Source organism: Sinocyclocheilus grahami, unplaced genomic scaffold (genome assembly GCF_001515645.1).
Source record: "Sinocyclocheilus grahami isolate Dianchi unplaced genomic scaffold, SAMN03320097.WGS_v1.1 scaffold636.1, whole genome shotgun sequence".
Classification (NCBI taxonomy): Eukaryota; Metazoa; Chordata; class Actinopteri; order Cypriniformes; family Cyprinidae; genus Sinocyclocheilus; species Sinocyclocheilus grahami.
This window is the reverse complement of record NW_015505815.1, coordinates 631035-651121: the sequence shown is the minus strand read 5'-3', so window position 1 is coordinate 651121 and position 20087 is coordinate 631035. Positions and strand designations below refer to the sequence as shown.

The 20087-nt window shown below is 38.3% G+C and overlaps 1 protein-coding gene across 1 annotated transcript in view; it reads right to left on the bottom strand.

Moving 5' to 3' along the window:
• Positions 1 to 20087, bottom strand: part of LOC107558211 (slit homolog 1 protein-like) — a 70875-nt gene that overhangs the window by 39919 nt on the left and 10869 nt on the right. Inside the window, 1 exon segment of the mRNA XM_016241834.1 lies at positions 19313 to 19384. Coding sequence (XP_016097320.1) covers positions 19313 to 19384 — 72 coding nt within the window.

Genomic DNA, 20087 nt, shown 5'->3' with positions numbered 1-20087 from the left:
CACACACACACACACACACACACCCACACACACACACACACACACACACACACACACACATACAGTACATGTTGGTATTGGTGGTTTACGGGGACTCTCCATAGGCATAATGGTTTTTATACTGTACAAACTGTATTTTCTATCGCCCTACACCTAACCCTACCCCTCACAGAAAACTTTCTGCATTTTTAGATAAAAAAAAAAAAACACTATTTAGTATGGTTTTTTAAGTCTTTTGAATTACAGGGACACAGGAAGTGTCCTCATAAACCACCTTCATATTGTAATACCTCTGTCATACCCATGACATTATACAAATTTGTGTCCTCATAAACCACCCAATAAAAGGCTCACAGACACACACACACACACACACACACACATCTCCCGAAGAACTGAAGAAAACACTGCAGTTAAACCGCATTGAGTCAAATGCTGTTTACGGAACAGTTCCGACAATGAAAGATCTGTCACCAATCATTCACCCTCAAGTCATTTCTAATCTGCTTTTCCTACTGTGAAAAACAAGCCAAAACAAAATTTGTTTTATCAAAAAGAAAATATATGGACTCAAAAACTGACAAGGAACTTTCACCAGTCTACATTTAAACTGCATTGCTTCAAGTCAAATACTGATTTTAAAAATGTAATTTCATTGAAAAAAAATAATAATAATACAATTTCAATTGTATCCCCTCGCCCTATATATTTGAGTTTCCTGCTTTTTTATAATGCTGTTGTGCACTGTTGCACCAGCGATACGAGCCAAACTAAACATCTCTAAGCTGTTATTTATGCCGAAATGCATGAAAAACAGGCAACAAACATTGCATGCATGGTTTTATGGAGTATGGCATTGATCCAAACCTAGCTGGGAGTCGCTTTGGACAGAAAAATTGGGAAGGTCTTTGTGACAAAGCTGCTGTATAATGAATCCACCCTACTATGCAGAGAGAGTGCTTGCACTCAAGAATCCAGCAGCTTCTGTCATTCTGTCAATCTCACACTATCTGCAGATGTTTGCAGGTTTCTTCTGTGATGAGAATTCATCCTGGGATCCTCTAGGGCCCAATCCCAATTCCATTTTATACCCCTCCGCCTACCCCTTCCCCTTGTCTCTCGAAACAGAGTGTCAAGGGGTAGGGGTGAAAATATTCTCCTCTACATTTAAACTGCATTGCTTCAAGTTAAATACTGATTTTAAAAATGTAATTTCATTGAAAAAAAAATAATAATAATACAATTTCAATTGTATCCCCTCGCCCTATATATTTGAGTTTCCTGCTTTTTTATAATGCTGTTGTGCACTGTTGCACCAGCGATACGAGCCAAACTAAACATCTCTAAGCTGTTATTTATGCCGAAATGCATGAAAAACAGGCAACAAACATTGCATGCATGGTTTTATGGAGTATGGCATTGATCCAAACCTAGCTGGGAGTCGCTTTGGACAGAAAAAGTGGGAAGGTCTTTGTGACAAAGCTGCTGTATAATGAATCCACCCTACTATGCAGAGAGAGTGCTTGCACTCAAGAATTCAGCAGCTTCTGTCATTCTGTCAATCTCACACTATCTGCAGATGTTTGCAGGCTTCTTCTGTGATGAGAATTCATCCTGGGATCCATCCCAATCCCAATTCCATTTTATACCCCTCCGCCTACCCCTTCCCCTTGTCTCTCGAAACAGAGTGTCAAGGGGTAGGGGTGAAAATATTCTCCTAAGAATTGGGACACCACTACTATACGTCACACGTTATCATACGTCGTCTAGCTCCTACAATACACACACACACATACTGGTAACATGACCGTAAATATGAACTCATGATTGAATGTAACATAAAACAAATGATTACTTTTTGTTAAAATCTTTATTAATGCCAAAAATGCTTACATTTATGTGTCTTTTTGTTCGCTCGGGCAGCCATGTTGCCTCTGTAGCCGGTTTGCCCTGAGATAATTCATACCCCTTTATTTGAAATGTGGTCCCGAAAAATCTTAGTTTGAAGGGCTGTCTGGCCCTTCCCCTACCCCTACCCCTCCAACCAAAAGAGAATCGAGACACCCCTACCCCTTCACGTGAACGCGCAAAACGGAGGGGTAGGGGAAAGGGGAAGGGCTAAGGGGTAGAATTGGGATTGGGCCTAGGAGTCTACAGTAGAGTGAAAGAGCAAAGCCATTCAAGAGAACTACAGTAACAGATGAGTGTGGAGTACTAGAGCGATGGAAATCTACTGCTAAGATCACTAGTAAGCAGATAATGATGCCCAAGCAGGGAATTCACTTCTAAAAAAAACTGATTTCAACACCACCAATTCTCCACTTTTCAGTAAACTATATGAGGGCCAAGGAAGCCTTGAGATGTATAGATTTACTTAAAACTCATTCCTCACAGTCACACAGTCACACTCCTCCAACAAGCACATGACATCTGTTTTTAGATGAATTCATTAAAACTACAAATTAGCTGAAAGCAAAGCAGCCAGCTGATGTGCCAGCTACAGCTGAACACATCTAATATATCTGGTGGCAGGTACTCATAGTCAAAAATGGCCAAAACTGACCCATTTAAATGGCTCGTCAAGAAACCGAATTTGGAAATTTGAAAAATTGAGTTTTTGGAAGCATAAATCCCACCACAGACATCAGAGCTGAACACCAATACAGCCAATCAACGACACCAATAAAACTGCACATTAAGTTGACGAGACAAGGCTCAAACGTTTGGGCCTTTGATGGCTGAAGTCCTGCCGTTCCTCCACATGATGCTACAGTAGATCTGAAACAAGCTTCAGTTTTCATAGTTTTCACTTGGCTTAGATCACCGTGATCCAGGATTTCAGTTTCTTTCACACTGCTGTTCAGCTGCTCAATAAGTGATCACTCTTAGTGAATAATTATCTGAAGTAATTACCATAGTTTTATTAAATAAACATCTCTCTAGGCTTTCAGCGTGTCAAGCTTTGTCCTCGTTTCCCTAGAACTAAATGTATTATTCTGCATAACCCAAGTCACAAAGAGTCACAAAAAAGCATCTCATCTGTTTCTCCTAGAGAGCAATGAAATTAGATAGAGCTTTGTGTTATTACTTTATCTCAAAAACTGATTCTTTTGAGTCATCTTTAAATGGGAATTATATGAGAGAGAAGAAAATCGGAAATACGCATCCCAATTTAGCTAGCCTATAAGAGTATATTCAATAGTGTTAAAAAATGCCGTACCTCTAAATGCTATTTCCCACAATGCAAAGCATTAGAAATGTCCACCTAATTAAAAATGACATGACAAATGGATGGATGCTAAACCACCTGTAAACACATATTCATACATGTCTCTAAAATTATACATGACGCATTCTGAAAGCTTACAATGCAACAGTGCACTTTATGACAGCAGGCAATTGATTATAGTAATGAATTCTGGTCTGGAAATTGCGATTCCAGCCAAAACGGCCTCGGACTGAACAATATGAAAAAGTGCAGGACAGAGAGAACTGGCCTCGTTAATGGCAGCAGAAGTGTCTCATGCCCAAACACGCTACACTAGTCTTTTGTCTGCCGCTCAATAGTGTCTCAATCGTGTAAGGGCACTTTAGCAGGATTAGACCGGATTCATTCATATCTGCTTTCTCACACATTTTCTCACACATTCTTGTCCTTCTTGCTTCAGTGTGCAAAATATGAATATTCAAAGCATGGCTTCTTGTTTTTTTCTCCTGCTCTGCCAGGTAGTTTTCTTGCACTCGAGTAAATATGTTGAAAATTGTGCTTGGTAAATCCTCAGATGAATACACAGTCCAATCTCCTGACGCCACAAAATGTTCAGAACGAAATATTTGTTCCTATGGACTCAGCAGCGGAAATGAATCTGGAGGCGATGAAAGCACAGTATGACAGACTCTTGTGTTGATCTTTGTACCTGTGCATGTGGGAGTGTGTGTGTGTGTATGTGTGTGATGGTGTATTATGTGTGTCACTCTCTGACACAATTTAGGGAGCAGAGAGGAGAGCATGAGGACTAAATAAATAAAAATAGAAGGCTTCAGTGCAAACACACACACACACACACACACACACACACAGCGAGCTCATCTCTTTCCAGGCTTGCAGTGCTCCATGGGTAATGAGTCGGGTGTATTGCGGTCAGAGGCCAGTGATTGGTCTCTTCATCGGTTCATAAAGCTTCACTGGCCACAGTTATCTTGCCTGCGGTGCTTTGGATGACAAAGGACACAATCATATTTTGGTGCATCAGCAGATACACAAATGTAAATGAATAACAGCACAGACATTGAAGACTGTTTAGGTTCCGTCTAAACACTCAGATCCATCAGTGAGTTATGTACAACAGCCCAAACTGATCCTATAACAGCAATATTGCCTTTTTGTAATTAGTAAATTGTGGATTACTATGTAATAAATATGTAATAAACCAATAATAATAGTAATTAAAGCAGTACCAGCAACCTAAAAATACAAATAAATACACAGGTGATTAACAGATCAACAGTGCAATTTATACACAGCAATTTTTATTAAAAAAAAATTCACTAAAATAAACTCGCACAACTAATTACAAAGAAACAGCAAGTAACACATTGACACTAACCCTAAACATGCAATTTTGAAGAAGAAAGACTGAAAAAGTGTTTTGTTGTTAAACATACTTCAAAAAATAATTTTTTACAGTGTAACGTCAGAAGTGTTCATTGAAAATAATTTCGATGTCTGTTAATACAAACGTAAGCATGATGTGTGTGCCATTTTTTTCCATATTAATAACTGAGCTACCATATGTTTTCGTCCCAAGCATGACTATTTACACAAATTCAGACTAGAAAGCCTCATTATTATCTCACATTCAATATCTTTCGCTTGTGTTGACATACAGCCAAGCAAATAACGTGATGCCAGACTGAAATACAGCACATTCATCAGAATATTCACGGCCTACAGAAATCTAAAGGTCTCGTCTCTCCGTCTGTTTCTGCGGGTGTAATATAAATGTCCTGAGGCTTTGTGAATCAATGATTCCTCACCGTAGGTGCCGCCAGTCAAATTACTGAGGTGAAGGTTGCTAGGAGACCAAGGTACCCAGCTGGAACTGTGTGTGTGTGTGTGTGTGTGTGTGTTCAGGAACAATGGAGTAGGAACAGACAGGAGTCAGTGTGTGAGAGTCTCATGATCACTCTGGACTCTTACACAAATCTTGCATCTTTTTTCACCAACGTTAATGTTTTCATGCTTCCAAACTCCCACAGTCCCCTCCAGAAAACCAAAGCTCTGTCTTCTTAGAGAAAGGTCATTCTCTGCCACATTTGATATGATATGTTTAAAACAGCCCAGAGGCTTCAACATAGGAAACTTTCAAACAGAGAGGGAATAAATAGAGCCTATATATATAGAGAGCTCTCTCTTAAGATTGCCAGATAGGAGAAAGGACTGTCCTGTTGGCTATTTTTGCAAGAAAATGAACCGACTTCGAATTCGATCCCAGTTCACATTGGTGTCTGTAAAAAATGCAGTTAGGGATGAATACTGTGAAAACAAGACCACCATACTCATGTTTCTCTCTCTAAACATGAAACTAAATGTAATTTCAATCATCATGACACAAAAAAAACAGTTTGTTTTCTCAATTTTACACAACTGGTAATGATGACTGCATTTCAAACCAATAAATGTTCAGCAAATGTTTACTGCTAGATACATTTTTAAAAATCTTTAAATCTTACAACTTTATTAAAAATCATTGCAATTTCAACCTAGACACCAGCCTCATCAGAAAGGGACAATCACAGCTCATGTCTGCAGGGGTTCGGCTCACAACACAATCAATACAATACAATCCCACTGAGCACCCTGCCATCGGGGATGGGCGTCGGGTTATCTTTGTTTTCTTCTAGGCATTTACAACCTTCCCTCTTTGGAAAGTCAGTGCTGGTGTGTGAATAGGCAGCAAGAGCTCTCAATAAAGCGTGGACATCATCTGCACCCCCCGCCGGCCCACCACACTGACCTCTCCACCTCAGGACTTCCTCAGGCAAACACAGCTCCAGGGGGGCCCAGGCTGGTCAATCCATCTTGAGTCCGTGACAGCGATGGGAACGGCATTTAGACCCGAGGCCAAGGGTGAAAGACTAAATAAAGAGGACCGGCGCGGGTTTGATCAGGGTTACACATCGGCTGCACAATGGCAGCACTGCTCCAAACCAAGCCAAGCTTGGATATTTCTTCAGAGGAATTATTCGGAAATCGCTGTGTAATTGTGTTGTTGGTAGAGTTCACCTTCCACACGTGGATGCGTGTGTACTTTTGTGAGAGTGTTTGCTCATCTCCTTGTTTGCCTGTCAGAAGTTACAATGGTATTTAGACAAGCTAGACTCAGTGGTAAAATGTGCCTCTACATTTTCGCAAAAACTCCAAAAACATATCTATACATACAATCCACAGCAGTTTCCAGCTGAACAACCTTTCTTCCTTTTTCACATAAATTATGATAAAAGATTCAGATTATTGATTAGTGAAGACTTATTTTCTTGTGGCTCCTTGCACAATACTATGCAACACACTCTGGCAATTCATATTTTCCGTTTTGGAAAATTAGTGGCTAATTCACATAAATTCTTACAGTCTCATTCATATGCATTCGTTCGATCTGCTTACGCCCTACTGAAGGTTAGGTTTAAGGCTGGGACTTAATGTTTAGGGGTGACCCTCCATTATTAAAATCTTTATAAAAATCTTAAATTTTTGTATGAATCACATTATACAAATTCATATGCGATTGCCACCTCGTAAATTAGTTTTCTCATGAGATCAGGTTATTATTATGACCTCTAAACACTTTTACCATACTGCATGAATTTGTAAACTAGCACATGCTAACTAAATATTGTAGAAACTTCATTTGCTGTAAAGTTGCTTTGCAACGATTTGTATCGTGAAAAGCTCTATACAAATAAACTTGAATTGAAAACTTGAATTGAATTTATCATAAATTCATAACTATATTCCATTTTGGAGAATCGGTGGCTAATTCATATTATTGGTGGCTAATTCCTAAAAAACTCATACATACACTTGTGTACAATCTGCTTATGCCCCACTGATGGTTGGGTTTAGGGGTGGGGTCTCATGTTTAAGGGTGAATTAATACATTTTAAACTAATATATTTTAATGTTTGCATCACATAACCAGCTCCATATGGCTTTTCTGACATAGTAAACTTGCTCGTTAGCGCACCTGGTATAGCATTGCACTTGTAACGTGAAGCGCTTAGTGTAGGTGCCACGTAAAATGCTACAGAGGAAAATCAAAGCTCTATGAGAACGACTGCAGAAGGAAGGAGTTGTTGAGAAGGGTTAAGGATGAGTCAGGGAGCAAGAGGACAACAAGCCACTCTGGAATGCCTTTGTGTTGCTTGGCTAATATTTGCTTATGGATTTGGCTTTTTCCTCTTTAGCTTTCAATGTTTGCAAAGGCGAATGAAGGGGCAACACGGCAATGGGTTACCGAGCAGCATGGGATCAGTAAAATGGAGTAACTGGAGGGTAGACGTGGTGACATTTTGAGAATGTGTTTGTCATCCTTGATGACCGATCCCATTAACTCTCTCACACACACATTCTTACACTCACATGAGCATATGAAGGCACACAAGTTAATGCATCAACACACACTTTCTCATCTCTTTTGAACTGTTAATGGTGCCCACGCTGTACCGCTTTCTGAATATGAATTAGGCTCAAATCCAGTGAGAGATGGATGGTGTGTGAAGTACAGCTCACACAATAGAAGGTGCCATTAGTACCCTCATGTTGTTCCAAACCCATGAGACTTTTATCTTCAGATCACAGATCTCATCATTTTTTTTGTCCATCCATTGGAAGTCTAGACAATCAATATTTCCAAGCTTCAAGAAGTTCATAAAGAGATTGTAAAATAATTCTAAACTAATCGAATGATCTGTCTTCTGATGAACAAATTTATTTTTGGATCTGATTTACACATAAACACTGTTCAACACACTTACATAGAGCTCATCAAATGTGGTAAACAGAAGCACAACTGTACGTGCTCGATGCACAAAAGTGAGGCAAAAACCACACTGCCACTGTGACTCCACTTCTCTGTCTGTATTACTTCAAGGAACAGTTCAGCCAAAAATGAAAATCTGACATCTTTTACTCGCCCTCATGTTGTTCCAAACCCATGAGACTTTTATCTTCAGATCACAGATCTCATCATTTTTTTTGTCCATCCATTGGAAGTCTAGACAATCAACATTTCCAAGCTTCAAGAAGTTCATAAAGAGATTGTAAAATAATTCTAAACTAATTGAATGATCTGTCTTCTGAAGAGACGCAATCATTTTATATGATGAACAAATTTATTTTTGGATTTGATTTACACATAAACACTGTTCAACACACTTACATAGAGCTCATCAAATGTGGTAAACAGAAGCACAACTGTATGTGCTCGATGCACAAAAGTGAGTTTTTTTACGTTAAACAAGCATGGTTGAGCTTCCGGTTGTTTTTTACTAACCATTTGATGCATATGATGCATTAACTGGAAAGCATTTTCTCAATCTAGTAAATTCTAATCTAATTAACTGCCTTTATGCAGCCTCTGAGAGCATTCAATGTGCATTGAGGGCACAAAGGGGGCACTCGTGGGCATCGATCTGAAATCTAAAATGACTAGACTTTGTGGACTTAACCAGGATGTGAACGCTACTGGAACAACGTAAATGCACATCAAGTTCACTATTTGAGACAGTGTCAAAATCATATTTATAAGGTATCAGTTCAACACAGCGAGTGTTTTGAGGATGAAATAATTACTGAATTTGCTCAAGTTAGCCAGGTTAGTCATATCAATTTCAAAGATATACATTTTTATTTTTTCCCTTCCATGGTAGTGTGTTAAAGCACATCTCAGAAAGCCCCGCTCCTAAACAGCACACAGGAGTTATAAAATTATAAATTGTGAATATAAATTATAGATTGTAAATAAATTGAGATTGATCAATTTACTTGTTAGCCAGACTTATTAGCTTTTCATGACTAAATGTGTGGCTCTAGACCAAAACTGTATGGTATCCCCCAAGGTTCTGTTCTAGGGCCGCAACTGCTCTGAGGAATATTATGGTGTTAGACTGCAGAACTACACATATTACACAAAATTAAACATATCCAATTGGCTAGCTGAAGTGAACAGACATCAGGATAGTAAGTAAGTCTAAAGACCAACAGAAAATGATACTGACTGTAACTGTCCATAAAAGTCATAATCATTTATTCTGACCTTTTTGTGCACATAAGCAACATCTGTAAAACAGCTTGATTTCACGTAGAGAGTAACTCAAAGAGCATATTTTCTGTACACAATGGAGTGGAGAATTTAAAATCTCTTGACTGTAATACTTTGATGTCAGGATGTTTCTCTGGATCACACGTTTTTGTAACAAATCCAAAATGATTGGAGCAGCCATTCACAGACCAACATATTCCACACAGATGTCACACTGTTCACACATCAGATTTAAAAATAGAAATTACAGTTAAAAGACTATGATTTTGACAAGAACAAAACATCACAATTTTTCTAAACCACGCACTGATCTCACATGAACCTCTTGTGAATACAACACAAGACTCAACTCTTCCTGAGTTCTCTGTGTTGTCTTTCACAGTTTTGTTAGAAAGTATTAATGGAGTTTATTAAAGATGTTCCTCCAAAAAGCACCCTGTATAAATATTCTAAAGTTTCTTTGTTGGCTAAAGATTTGATTAGGGTTAGTGTTGGGTTCAGTTTTAGAGTTGAAGTGTAGGTATGCTATCACTAAATGTTAGAAACTATATTTTCTAATGCAATGATCACTCTCATTCAAAAACTAATTATAAAGCTGCCTCCATTGTACCTGATCCAGCACACGTTCAGCTGATGCACGCACTGGAACATTTATCTCTGGCTGTCCTAAATAAAATATTATACAAACGTCATATTTGTGAATTGACAGTAACAAGGGCTGGATATCCCAAAACATTAGCAGAATGTTACACAAATGTGAGTAGCACATAATCGCAATGGAAAATTTCACAAAAGCACTGTAATCTAAGTAGCATGAAAAGTGTTTGTAAATTACCAAGAGCCTTGCAGCACAATGGAGTGCAAGTCCATTATATGCAATCCAAACGGATATCTCACCCATGTTTATCTGAGACAAATGGACACTTCTTAAATATTATTGATGCATTTTCATCACTGAAATGCCTTTGTATATTATTTCATTATTTTCATTTTTGAATATTATTTCAAATGTGCATTTAAAAAACAAACAAACTCTGCTCTGCAATGCCACGTGGTGAAAAAAAAATCTGCCAATGGGGTAAGAAAAACTATCTTAATTCAAAGGGAAAACAAGATTATTTTTCTTACCCCATTGGCAGATATCTTTTGTTGTTTTAAGCAAAAACGAACAAAAATTTTGATACATTTCTCAGAAAACAAGACATAATATCGTAAGTAATTTTGCTTCTGAAGTAAATGCATCCTAATTCCAAGAATGTTCAGATATTTATACTAGACAAAAATACTAAGTAGGAAAATCTTTTATTTATTTATTTAATATTATTATAAAAAAAAAAATTTCAGTTGTGCATTTAAAAAACAAACAAACTCTGCTCTGCAATGCCACGTGGTGAAAAAAAAATCTGCCAATGGGGTAAGAAAAACTATCTTAATTCAAAGGGAAAACAAGATTATTTTTCTTACCCCATTGGCAGATATCTTTTGTTGTTTTAAGCAAAAACGAACAAAAATTTTGATAAATTTCTCAGAAAACAAGACATAATATCGTAAGTAATTTTGCTTCCGAAGTAAATGCATCCTAATTCCAAGAATGTTCAGATATTTATACTAGACAAAACTAGACAAAAATACTAAGTAGGAAAATCTTTTATTTATTTATTTAATATTATTATTTTTTTTTTTTCAGGGATAGGTTTGAATTTATATGCCATGTTACCATAATGTAATGTAAGCAATAATAGTTGGATCACTTGATAATGTTGCAAATCAAGCTGAACTAACATTGCACGTTTTTTACTTATTTATTTTTTTTATGATGGAGATTCTCATATCCACTCATTAAGTGCATCGTTCCAGAAGCTGTGAAGTCTGAAGGTGATGAACTAAGGCACAAATAATGATTATAAAGGCTTTACAGTTGCTCTCCTTTGGTTGGAAACTTGCACACAGACAAGAGTATTTGCTGTAGTGATGCATATATCATAGAGAGAGATATATTGATTATAGAGAAACGTTGTGCTTTCACATATAGTCTTGTTTGAGGTCTAAGCGTTTCACACTTGTAACACCTCCAGTACAATTCTGGAGGAAACAGGCTTTAAAAGATCTGAGCCACGATCAAGATCCACAGTCTGTGCTTGCCTGGACTTCTTATCCGCAAGTCAGCGACACCAGTCACATGTGGTGATCGTGCACTGCACATGTTTTTGTAAGATTGTGGTGGTCTAACCAACCTTCTGCTAGCGTGCTCTGAGCTGCTCTTTGCTAGTGTTCATAATAAGAGCCGTGAAGGACGCGAGAGGGGGAAGAATGGTCTACTAAATGGCAGAGGAGTTTCAGGACATGCCAGGCCCCATTGTGCCATTCTTTATCACGCCTGACCCAAAATCAAACATGCAGGTCCCCGATCTCCTTGGTGACATTGCAAGGACTATCGCTTGGAGACCGAGGACAATGGCAGCCTGGGAAAGCCCAGGGCGCGAGTAAAAGCCAGTCTCTTTTGCTCAGACAAGAGGTGGCATAGCACTGACTTAGAAACATGGGCTGAAGGGATGGCTCTTCCATATCTCACCCTCTGAAAGCCCCTGGGTTCTCCTTTACTCATTTCTCCAGCTGCATCTGTACTGCTCAACAGTTAGTTCATAACCTTCTCTTACAGAATAGCACTTGTCATTTTTACTCTTGTCACAGAACACTTGCTTAGCAATTAAATTTCTCACTTCACGTGTTTTTAAAAACCTCTAAGCAAAAAAAAATTAATAAATAAAACTATATGTAAGAGTAGTTGGCATGAAATATGTTTGGAAAACTGGCTCACTAGTGAAAGCACAAAGCTTAAAAGAAATGATCAGTTACAGGACCTAAAACTATACAATACTATAAAAATATACAATTTTAACAAAAATTGTAAAAATGATAAAAACAAGAGATGTTCGTGGACATGTAATGTATTCACTACCTACTATTTGTTTGCTGTATCCTTCATGAACAGCTCCACTTCTTTCATTCAGAAAAGTCCTGTAGCCATTTAGAAGTTGCACCTATATTAAACTACTTTTGTGCAAGCAACATTTTACGATAGTCTGTAAGAATCTAATGTAAAGCATGCTATGACTTAAATAGGGAAGATGCGTGGCAACAATAATATGGCAAGAAAAATGATCCTTAATGAAATCTGTACTTAGGACAGTGACCCAAAATCTACGTTTTACTTAAAAAAAAAAAAATAGATGTATGAACTTCTTGTCTTCCAATAAATTTTATATTTTTATGTTTATCTTGTTTATAAAGCATTTGTTTTTATTGCATTATCCAATATAGTTTTAAACAAAACTGCACTAGAAATGTTTTGTACTGAAGCTGAAAACATGATGTTCTCCTCAAGTGTTTTTCCACTTCTTGCATCCTTTGTTCCATAAAATCAGTCTAAAACACAAATCTAAACCGGCTGTGCAGTGTGCGCCCAAGCCAGTTTGAAATGTATAATTCAGGTTTATTTTAACCTGAATCTACCAAACAGGTGAGAATTTAATAAAGGTACATCATTGTACCTGTGTAAACTAGAGCTGGGAATAAGAAACTGCTTCTAATTGGATGCTAGAACCGAATGCTTTGGCTCTGGTAGCTATTCTGGAAAGCAATAACAAATGCTGTTCATTTTTAGCTGATACCTAATTAATCAAGTAATGTTAACAAACCTCAAAGCTTATTGTAAAGTGAAACCAGTGAAATTAGCTGGCTGAATGTATGTGAGCACCCTTTATTTGCCACTGACACATACATAAGAGCCAGCCTTGAATGTTAGGATTTATGCAGGGACAAAAGCACTGGAATTTTTGTGTTATATTTATATATAAGCCACTGCACGTACTGTAAATTAGCACACTAGTATTAAACATTTGAGACTAATTTGGGATAAAAAAAAAACATAAACCCCAAAAATAAACACCTTGATCTATTGGTATAAATGAAATTAATTAAATTTTGGTCTCAATTAAATATGCATTACTTAATACTTTATTACAAAATCTTGACTACAAATTGTTTTGTAAAAAAACTAATAATTCACTAAAACTCAACTCACCTCATTTTGATATGAGACTAAATATTTAGAAGCAATATCATATGCTCTGTTGTATACATTGCATAAATGTTGAAATCAAGTGAACCAGGAACCGTGTCTTACAGTGTCTCCTTTTGACATAATCTCATCAGTTTCTTTCGCTATAAATGGCACTGGTTTTTCAACTGATGTGTGCTAGATCGTCAACATTTTAAGCAGAGCTCCATAACTGACTGGCCAGATGATTGTATGATCATCGCATTAAGTTCTATAGGATTCAATGAGTGGCTAGAACTATTTTGATAATCAACCATCCATAAATCACAAACCGCTCTTGAACACAAAGTAGTTCAACTCATGAGGCACAAGAGATGTCAATATCCATCAGCAAAATCATCCACAACCCGATAAACACTGGCCATTGTTTCAAACAAAAGCATTCAAAATGTGCTTACAGCTCTGATTAGACTCCAACATGTCCTCACGACTCAAAACTGTCCTCACTAGTATAGTGAAAGCTGTTTAATACTGACAGGACCCCACTAGTTATGAGTTCAACCAACTCCTGCTTCTATTTAAATCTTGTGTTTTTTATGTTTAGGGGTTGGGTTAGGCCAGGGGTAGGCAAGTTCGGTCCTAGAGAGCCGCTGTCCTGCAGAGTTCAGCTCCAACCCTAATCAAACACATCTGAACAAGCTAATCAATGTCTTCAGGATTACTAAGGCTATAGGCAGGTGAGTTTTGTTTTCAGGGTTGTAGCTGAACTCTGCAGGACTGCGGCTCTCTAGGACCGAACTTGCCTACCCCTGGGTTAGGCCATGAAAAATATCATTAACCTCATTAAATCTATGAGGCATCCTCACTAAAACGGTGAAACAAACGTGTGTGCATGTGTTTTAAGGGTTGGTTTGAGAAAGACAATGACTTGTTTTAAGCAATGCAGTGAGAGTGTTTACTGTAGAGACTGTCCTTCATAAAACATCCAGTCCACACTCTTATTTCAAATGGGAATAAAGCTTCCACATAGTCCCAGCAGCAATATGACTGATGTGTCCAAAGCCGCTCCAGAAGACATGCTGTCCTTGCTTATTCCCCTCTTAGTGACAAACAGAACGGATCTGTGTTGCTTATATGTTTGGTGATCACTCTTGGCTCATTTGAGATGCCAAACCTCACGCCGTGAATGTAGATGAGAGTCGGCGGCCAAAAAAGAGCTGTCAAGTCGGACAATTCTTACTTCTTGTAGTCTATAAGCAAATGCAATTCCTGGTGAAGTGAATGCATTTCAAATATTGCTGCTTTTGCATGAAGACGAATATGATGACCAAGTAATTCTACCAAAATCCTTGTCTCTCCATCTACTTTTAGTAGAATAAAGCCATGATTTCAGATTTGGTGATAGTTGTAATCAAATCCTTCTATACCGTTCCCGCTCCTGCTCCTGACCGCTGCAAAAACACCTCAGATAAACCGCACACACCGCGCAGGTCTACACGCTAATGTGTAAAACAGAGACGTGTACTGTGCTACGCGGAAGGATTGATTTTAATAATTGGACGCCTGCCACAGTTTCATCCAATGCACTAAACAGATTTCTCCCATCGAGCCTCAGCCAAGAAGGCCGACGCAAAAGCTTTCAACTATCTACCTTTAGAGGTTTCTGAAAGCGAGTGGCCGTGGAAACTTTCCCCTGGATTCATTCCAGCTCTATATGGACAGGATTGTATAGTGCAGTTTGAATAGCATCACCTAACCTCGGAGAGCACTTTTGATCATCTCAACGTACAGTACAGAGACAGGATCTTACATTGCAGAATATCACAACATTTGGATGAAACACATTCGGAACAATAGCAACCGTTCTTCAATTACTGTCATGCGTACTTGGCTTAAACTCAAACCGGTGAATTGAGTCAAAGCCACCGTTTTCCCGTCTAACTGGGCCAAGAACAAGGGCACAGTTATTCCAGCAGCCGGGGAAAGCTGTGTGTGTCTCTGCAGGGTTCACCTGTGCTCACTGTCAGCCTCCTCACAAAGACACCAATCAACAGAATATGAATGCCTACACAATTCAGAATTACTCAGCTCCATCACACCAGAGATAGTGATCAGTCTTTAACAACCATTTCTCTGACTTCAAAACAACGTCCACAAACATACCAAAAAGACCTCCTCATTTTTCGTGTTGTTACTTGTTACGGTGTCACTTTACGTGGTTCCGCGTGGCATGAAGCTAGTCTGGGTTTTAGAGTAGTTTCCCAGCTAACGTTCTGAATAAGTTATGAACAAGTGTCCTTCCAGTAACATTAATAGACATTCGCTCAAAGTTCTCTGGTCCCTTCTAACTGAGCATTCGTCTAACTTTTGTTTTTTTTTTAAATGTAACTAGTTTTAGAATGTTCAGAGAAGATTTCAAAGTAACGTTCCCATAATGTTTGCAAAATAATAAAATGGAATGTTCCCTTAATGTTCACATGACTATGAAAAAAAAGCGTTAAACCCGTTTTGTACATGCACAGAACAACGTTTTTGTAACTTAATGGGAACATTAGAAAAACATTCTCATATTTTTGTAGCTGGATTTAGAGTTGACGAAGGCAAGCAATTCTCATTTTAGATGAGGTCCAGCCGGGCTCACAATGCTTGCTATAAATGTTCTCTATCATGGTTTGATCCAGAGTTTATGATTAGCATGTGCACTCGAAAGAGTGACATCTGCAGTCAACAGCCAATCACACGAGGGCGTTAGTCTGATTCACTTCTCACGAGAGAGTCAGTTCAACTCACTTCTCTGCTGAAGATTAAGAGATCGTTATGAAAATATGAATTTAATCATGCATTTACAAGGCATTAAAAACGCTGCTGCTGCTGCCGTGAAAGTTTGTACGAAGCCTCGCACATGACATGCAAACAAAAATATGTTTATCATGGCCACTAATTAGGAATTCTTTCCCACGAATTAAGAATCTGATCCCTCATTCTATTAATTCATTCCCTTATTTTGTTTAAATCGTAGTCACAATTTACTATTCATTCCCTTGTTTTAGTTAAATCTTAATTCTTAATCAGTGGCCACAGTATTTATCACACAATATTTATTTATCGTCTCACTGAATAAAGATGTCTGCCCTGACAACATTTCCCGATCGCTTACAGTTTTTTTCACGAGAAAACGTCGTAATGACTTATGCATGTCATATCAATCCATCATTTCTGCTAGTGTGTGTTTAACAGGGCAGGTTATTATGAGCGAGAGGTGCTTGTGCAGTGTGTCAGCCCCGCGGGAGGCTGTTTCTCTTGCTCTCAAACACAGAGACGTCACTCCTGCTGATGCTCTTCAGTGTGAATATTTCACAGAGCCTCTCCTGCCCATGAATAATGGATGGCGGCGAAATATAGAATCTCTTGTACATACATGGAGAATTCTGTCTGTGTTTGTCCTCTTTTCATCTCTCTCTCCCTGTTGTTCGTTTCCACGTCCCACTCGCTCTGAATATTTCAGCGTGTTTTTTAAATATGTCTCTCTGGCTTCCCTCAAATGGGTCTCTGCTTCTCTCACTAGCCACGTAAATCATTAAAAAACAGCAACAACATAAAGATCCACCTTGAAAGGCAGGGAACAGTAACAAAGAGTAATGATCAGACTGCAGAGCATGTCTTCACTGAAAGCCTGCCTGGAAATCCCCATCTTTCACTTGAGAAACTGATTCTGATAACTGGACAAACTCTCATAAACAGTGCTAAAACTGTATAACAGATCTAAATGGATCAATGAAATACAGAGTTCTGGCATTAAACTCTAGATGGCGCAGTCCGATAGGTCTAGCTCAATCTGACCTGGTGACATCATGGTCACATGGCACAGCTGATTGGTTCTCTCTTGTATTGGTAGCCAATGAGCTTGCTGCTCAATATTCAAATACCTGGCTTTTGTTTGCTGTAGCAGTAGCAGCTTGCTTCAGAAACCCTCCACCTTCCCCAGCTCCACCTCTATAGATCTGCTATGAGGTGATTCATGTATGCTATATGGGGGTTATTTCATGTAGGTTATATGTGCAGCAGCAGTATTTCTTACATGCTCACAGCAGCATGTTGTGGATGTATTAGCAGTAGCAAGTCTCGGTACTTGCTCTGCCTCAGCAGCAGCGTAGCAGATCAATTCCGCCAAGACCAAATACATTAACATTGTAATGTACATTACCATGCCAGTCCCTCCGAGAGTTGTCATGACAGAACTATAATCTTTAGACACAGTTCATATCACAGTAAAAATGACAAGTTCTGCAACTTAAAATGTTCATCTTAATTTCATTCACTAAACCTAAATGGTATCATATTTTAAAATCTGCCCATTTAGATTAAGCACATGCTTTATCTCAAAATGCTAATTGTCTAAATTAACATCAAGTGAACTCTTACATCTTGAGACAAAATCAGCGTTGAGAGTCACAAGTAGACCTTAAAGGCCCGTTCACACCAAGGACGATAACGATAAATATATAGTTCTAAAAATCATTCTCAATATTAAAGAATAGCATAGTTCACACCACAACTATAACGATAAAGACAAAGAGAAACTTTTATCATTGGAATCACTTTCAAAACAATTTTTTTCCCAGCTGATGAATGATAAAAAATTTACAGCCAATCAGAATCCATCCTGCTGTAACGAGCTTGAGAATTTAAAGCGGCAGACGAGCGTGCGCTTAGAATAAACAGACGATATCGTTCGCTGGTGTGGACGCTAATATCGTTATCTTTATAGTTATCGTACTTGGTGAGAACGGGGCTTAAGACTTGGTGCATGACAGGATCATGGGTCATGAGGAATCCAAATTTGCTGTACTATAGTTTCAGGAACAAGCACTCAAAAGCAAGCTGCAAAAATGATTGATTGTCTGTGTCTTCCACATTGTGACGTCACATTGACTGCCAACACAGCATCACATCAACACCTAGTTTAACATCATGACCTCTATCGCTCATCCACTGGTGCCATACAGGCGAAATAATAAGACGAGAGCAGGACGAGCGCTTTTCCAACACAACAAAAGATTATTATGGGTTGTTCACACAGGACGCGTTCTGCCTCAGTTTTTAGAACTGAATGGACTTTCCTGAAAGTTCTTGGAAATTCACAATCTTTGAGTATTTATTTCAGCACTGTTTCATTTTATTATTTTCCTTTTTTAAATCGAAATCCTCAACCCAGCCGAATATTAACACATTTCAGCTCAGCACAAATAGTAATTACTAAAAAAGGGAATAAGCATGCTTCTGGATCTGCATTAAAATTCATAAATTTGAAAGGGGAAGGAGCATCAGTGAATTACAGCAATGAGAACCGTGGGTCTCTATGCACTGCCAGCTCTCATGTGCTGTCAGAGTAATTTGACAGTGATAACCATGGGTAATGATCATTAAACCCAGCAGCAAACACTGTCATAGACTGCCTTATAGCAAAAAACTCATTCATAACTAATAAAAACACAAAGAAAGAACATCTGTTTTACATCTAACTTAATACATGACAGCCAATATATGAATACTGAGGACGTTTTTCACTTTAAGCACACAGTGAGCTCCTGAACCAAAGCAGGACAGAAACATCATCCATCCTAACTTCCACCAAAATCACTCAAAATACAATCAGGTGACAACGCAGGTATCAAAAAGCTGATTTATCATGCACTCAGTGACAATGCAATAACCTGTTAAAAGTTTTCCATCAAAATTTTTCCAACGGCTGTCAAGTGAGTTCTCAGGTTTGGTTCTCCTGTTTGTTCTCCTTTGTCTCTAGATATCTGCTTCAATGCAAACTCATATTAACTACATTATTTTACAAATGCATCATGGAATATTAATCATCAGTTCATCGTATGCATCACTTGAAAATCAATCCAGAAAACTGCAGAAAGCAGGGACTTACAGTCTGGACAGAGCCGCGTTCTTCTGGAACAGAAGCTCTGGAAGCTGGTGAAGCTGGTTTCTGTTCAGACGTCTTTGAGAAAAGAAGAAACAAACACATTCACAGATTGAGCAAACACAAGACAACAGTACTAGATCTACAGACCCATGATTGTGATGCAAAATTGCTGATTAAGCCTTTAAATGCTTAACCTTAGTTATGTCAGGGGAACTGAACCTGTAATAAGATGCTTTAGATAATGACAGCAAACCTCCTGAAATATCCCGAAGAATGCTGGAAACTATTCAAATCAAGCAAATTAGTTCACAACCACTGGCAAAATAACACATCTAGAGCTGATGGAAAGAATGAGTGAAGTGTGAGTTTAGCTCCACAACACTGTCCGTAAATTAAATAAATGTTAAATTGATTAAAAGTCCTCTCTTTGTTTTGTGCTCCCGGTTATGGAGGGCCATACAAGCCATAATTCATTCTGGCTCTCTCACACACTTATATTCTCCCTTCACATTACATTTTTGCTCTCATAGTCACATAGGCCTATTTTAATGCACACATTTTCCTCTTATATTCATATATTTTACGCACACATTTATACATTTTGCTCTTTTGTAAATGTATTCAACGTATACATTTAATATCATAAGTAATAAATGTGTGTAAGAAGAAAATGCATGTATGTCTGAAGAAAATATGTGCCTGTACGAGAAAAATGTCGAATGTGTGAGAGAGTTGAGTGGAAACGGACGGCAGGTCAGGCGCGATCAGTGTTGCGTTC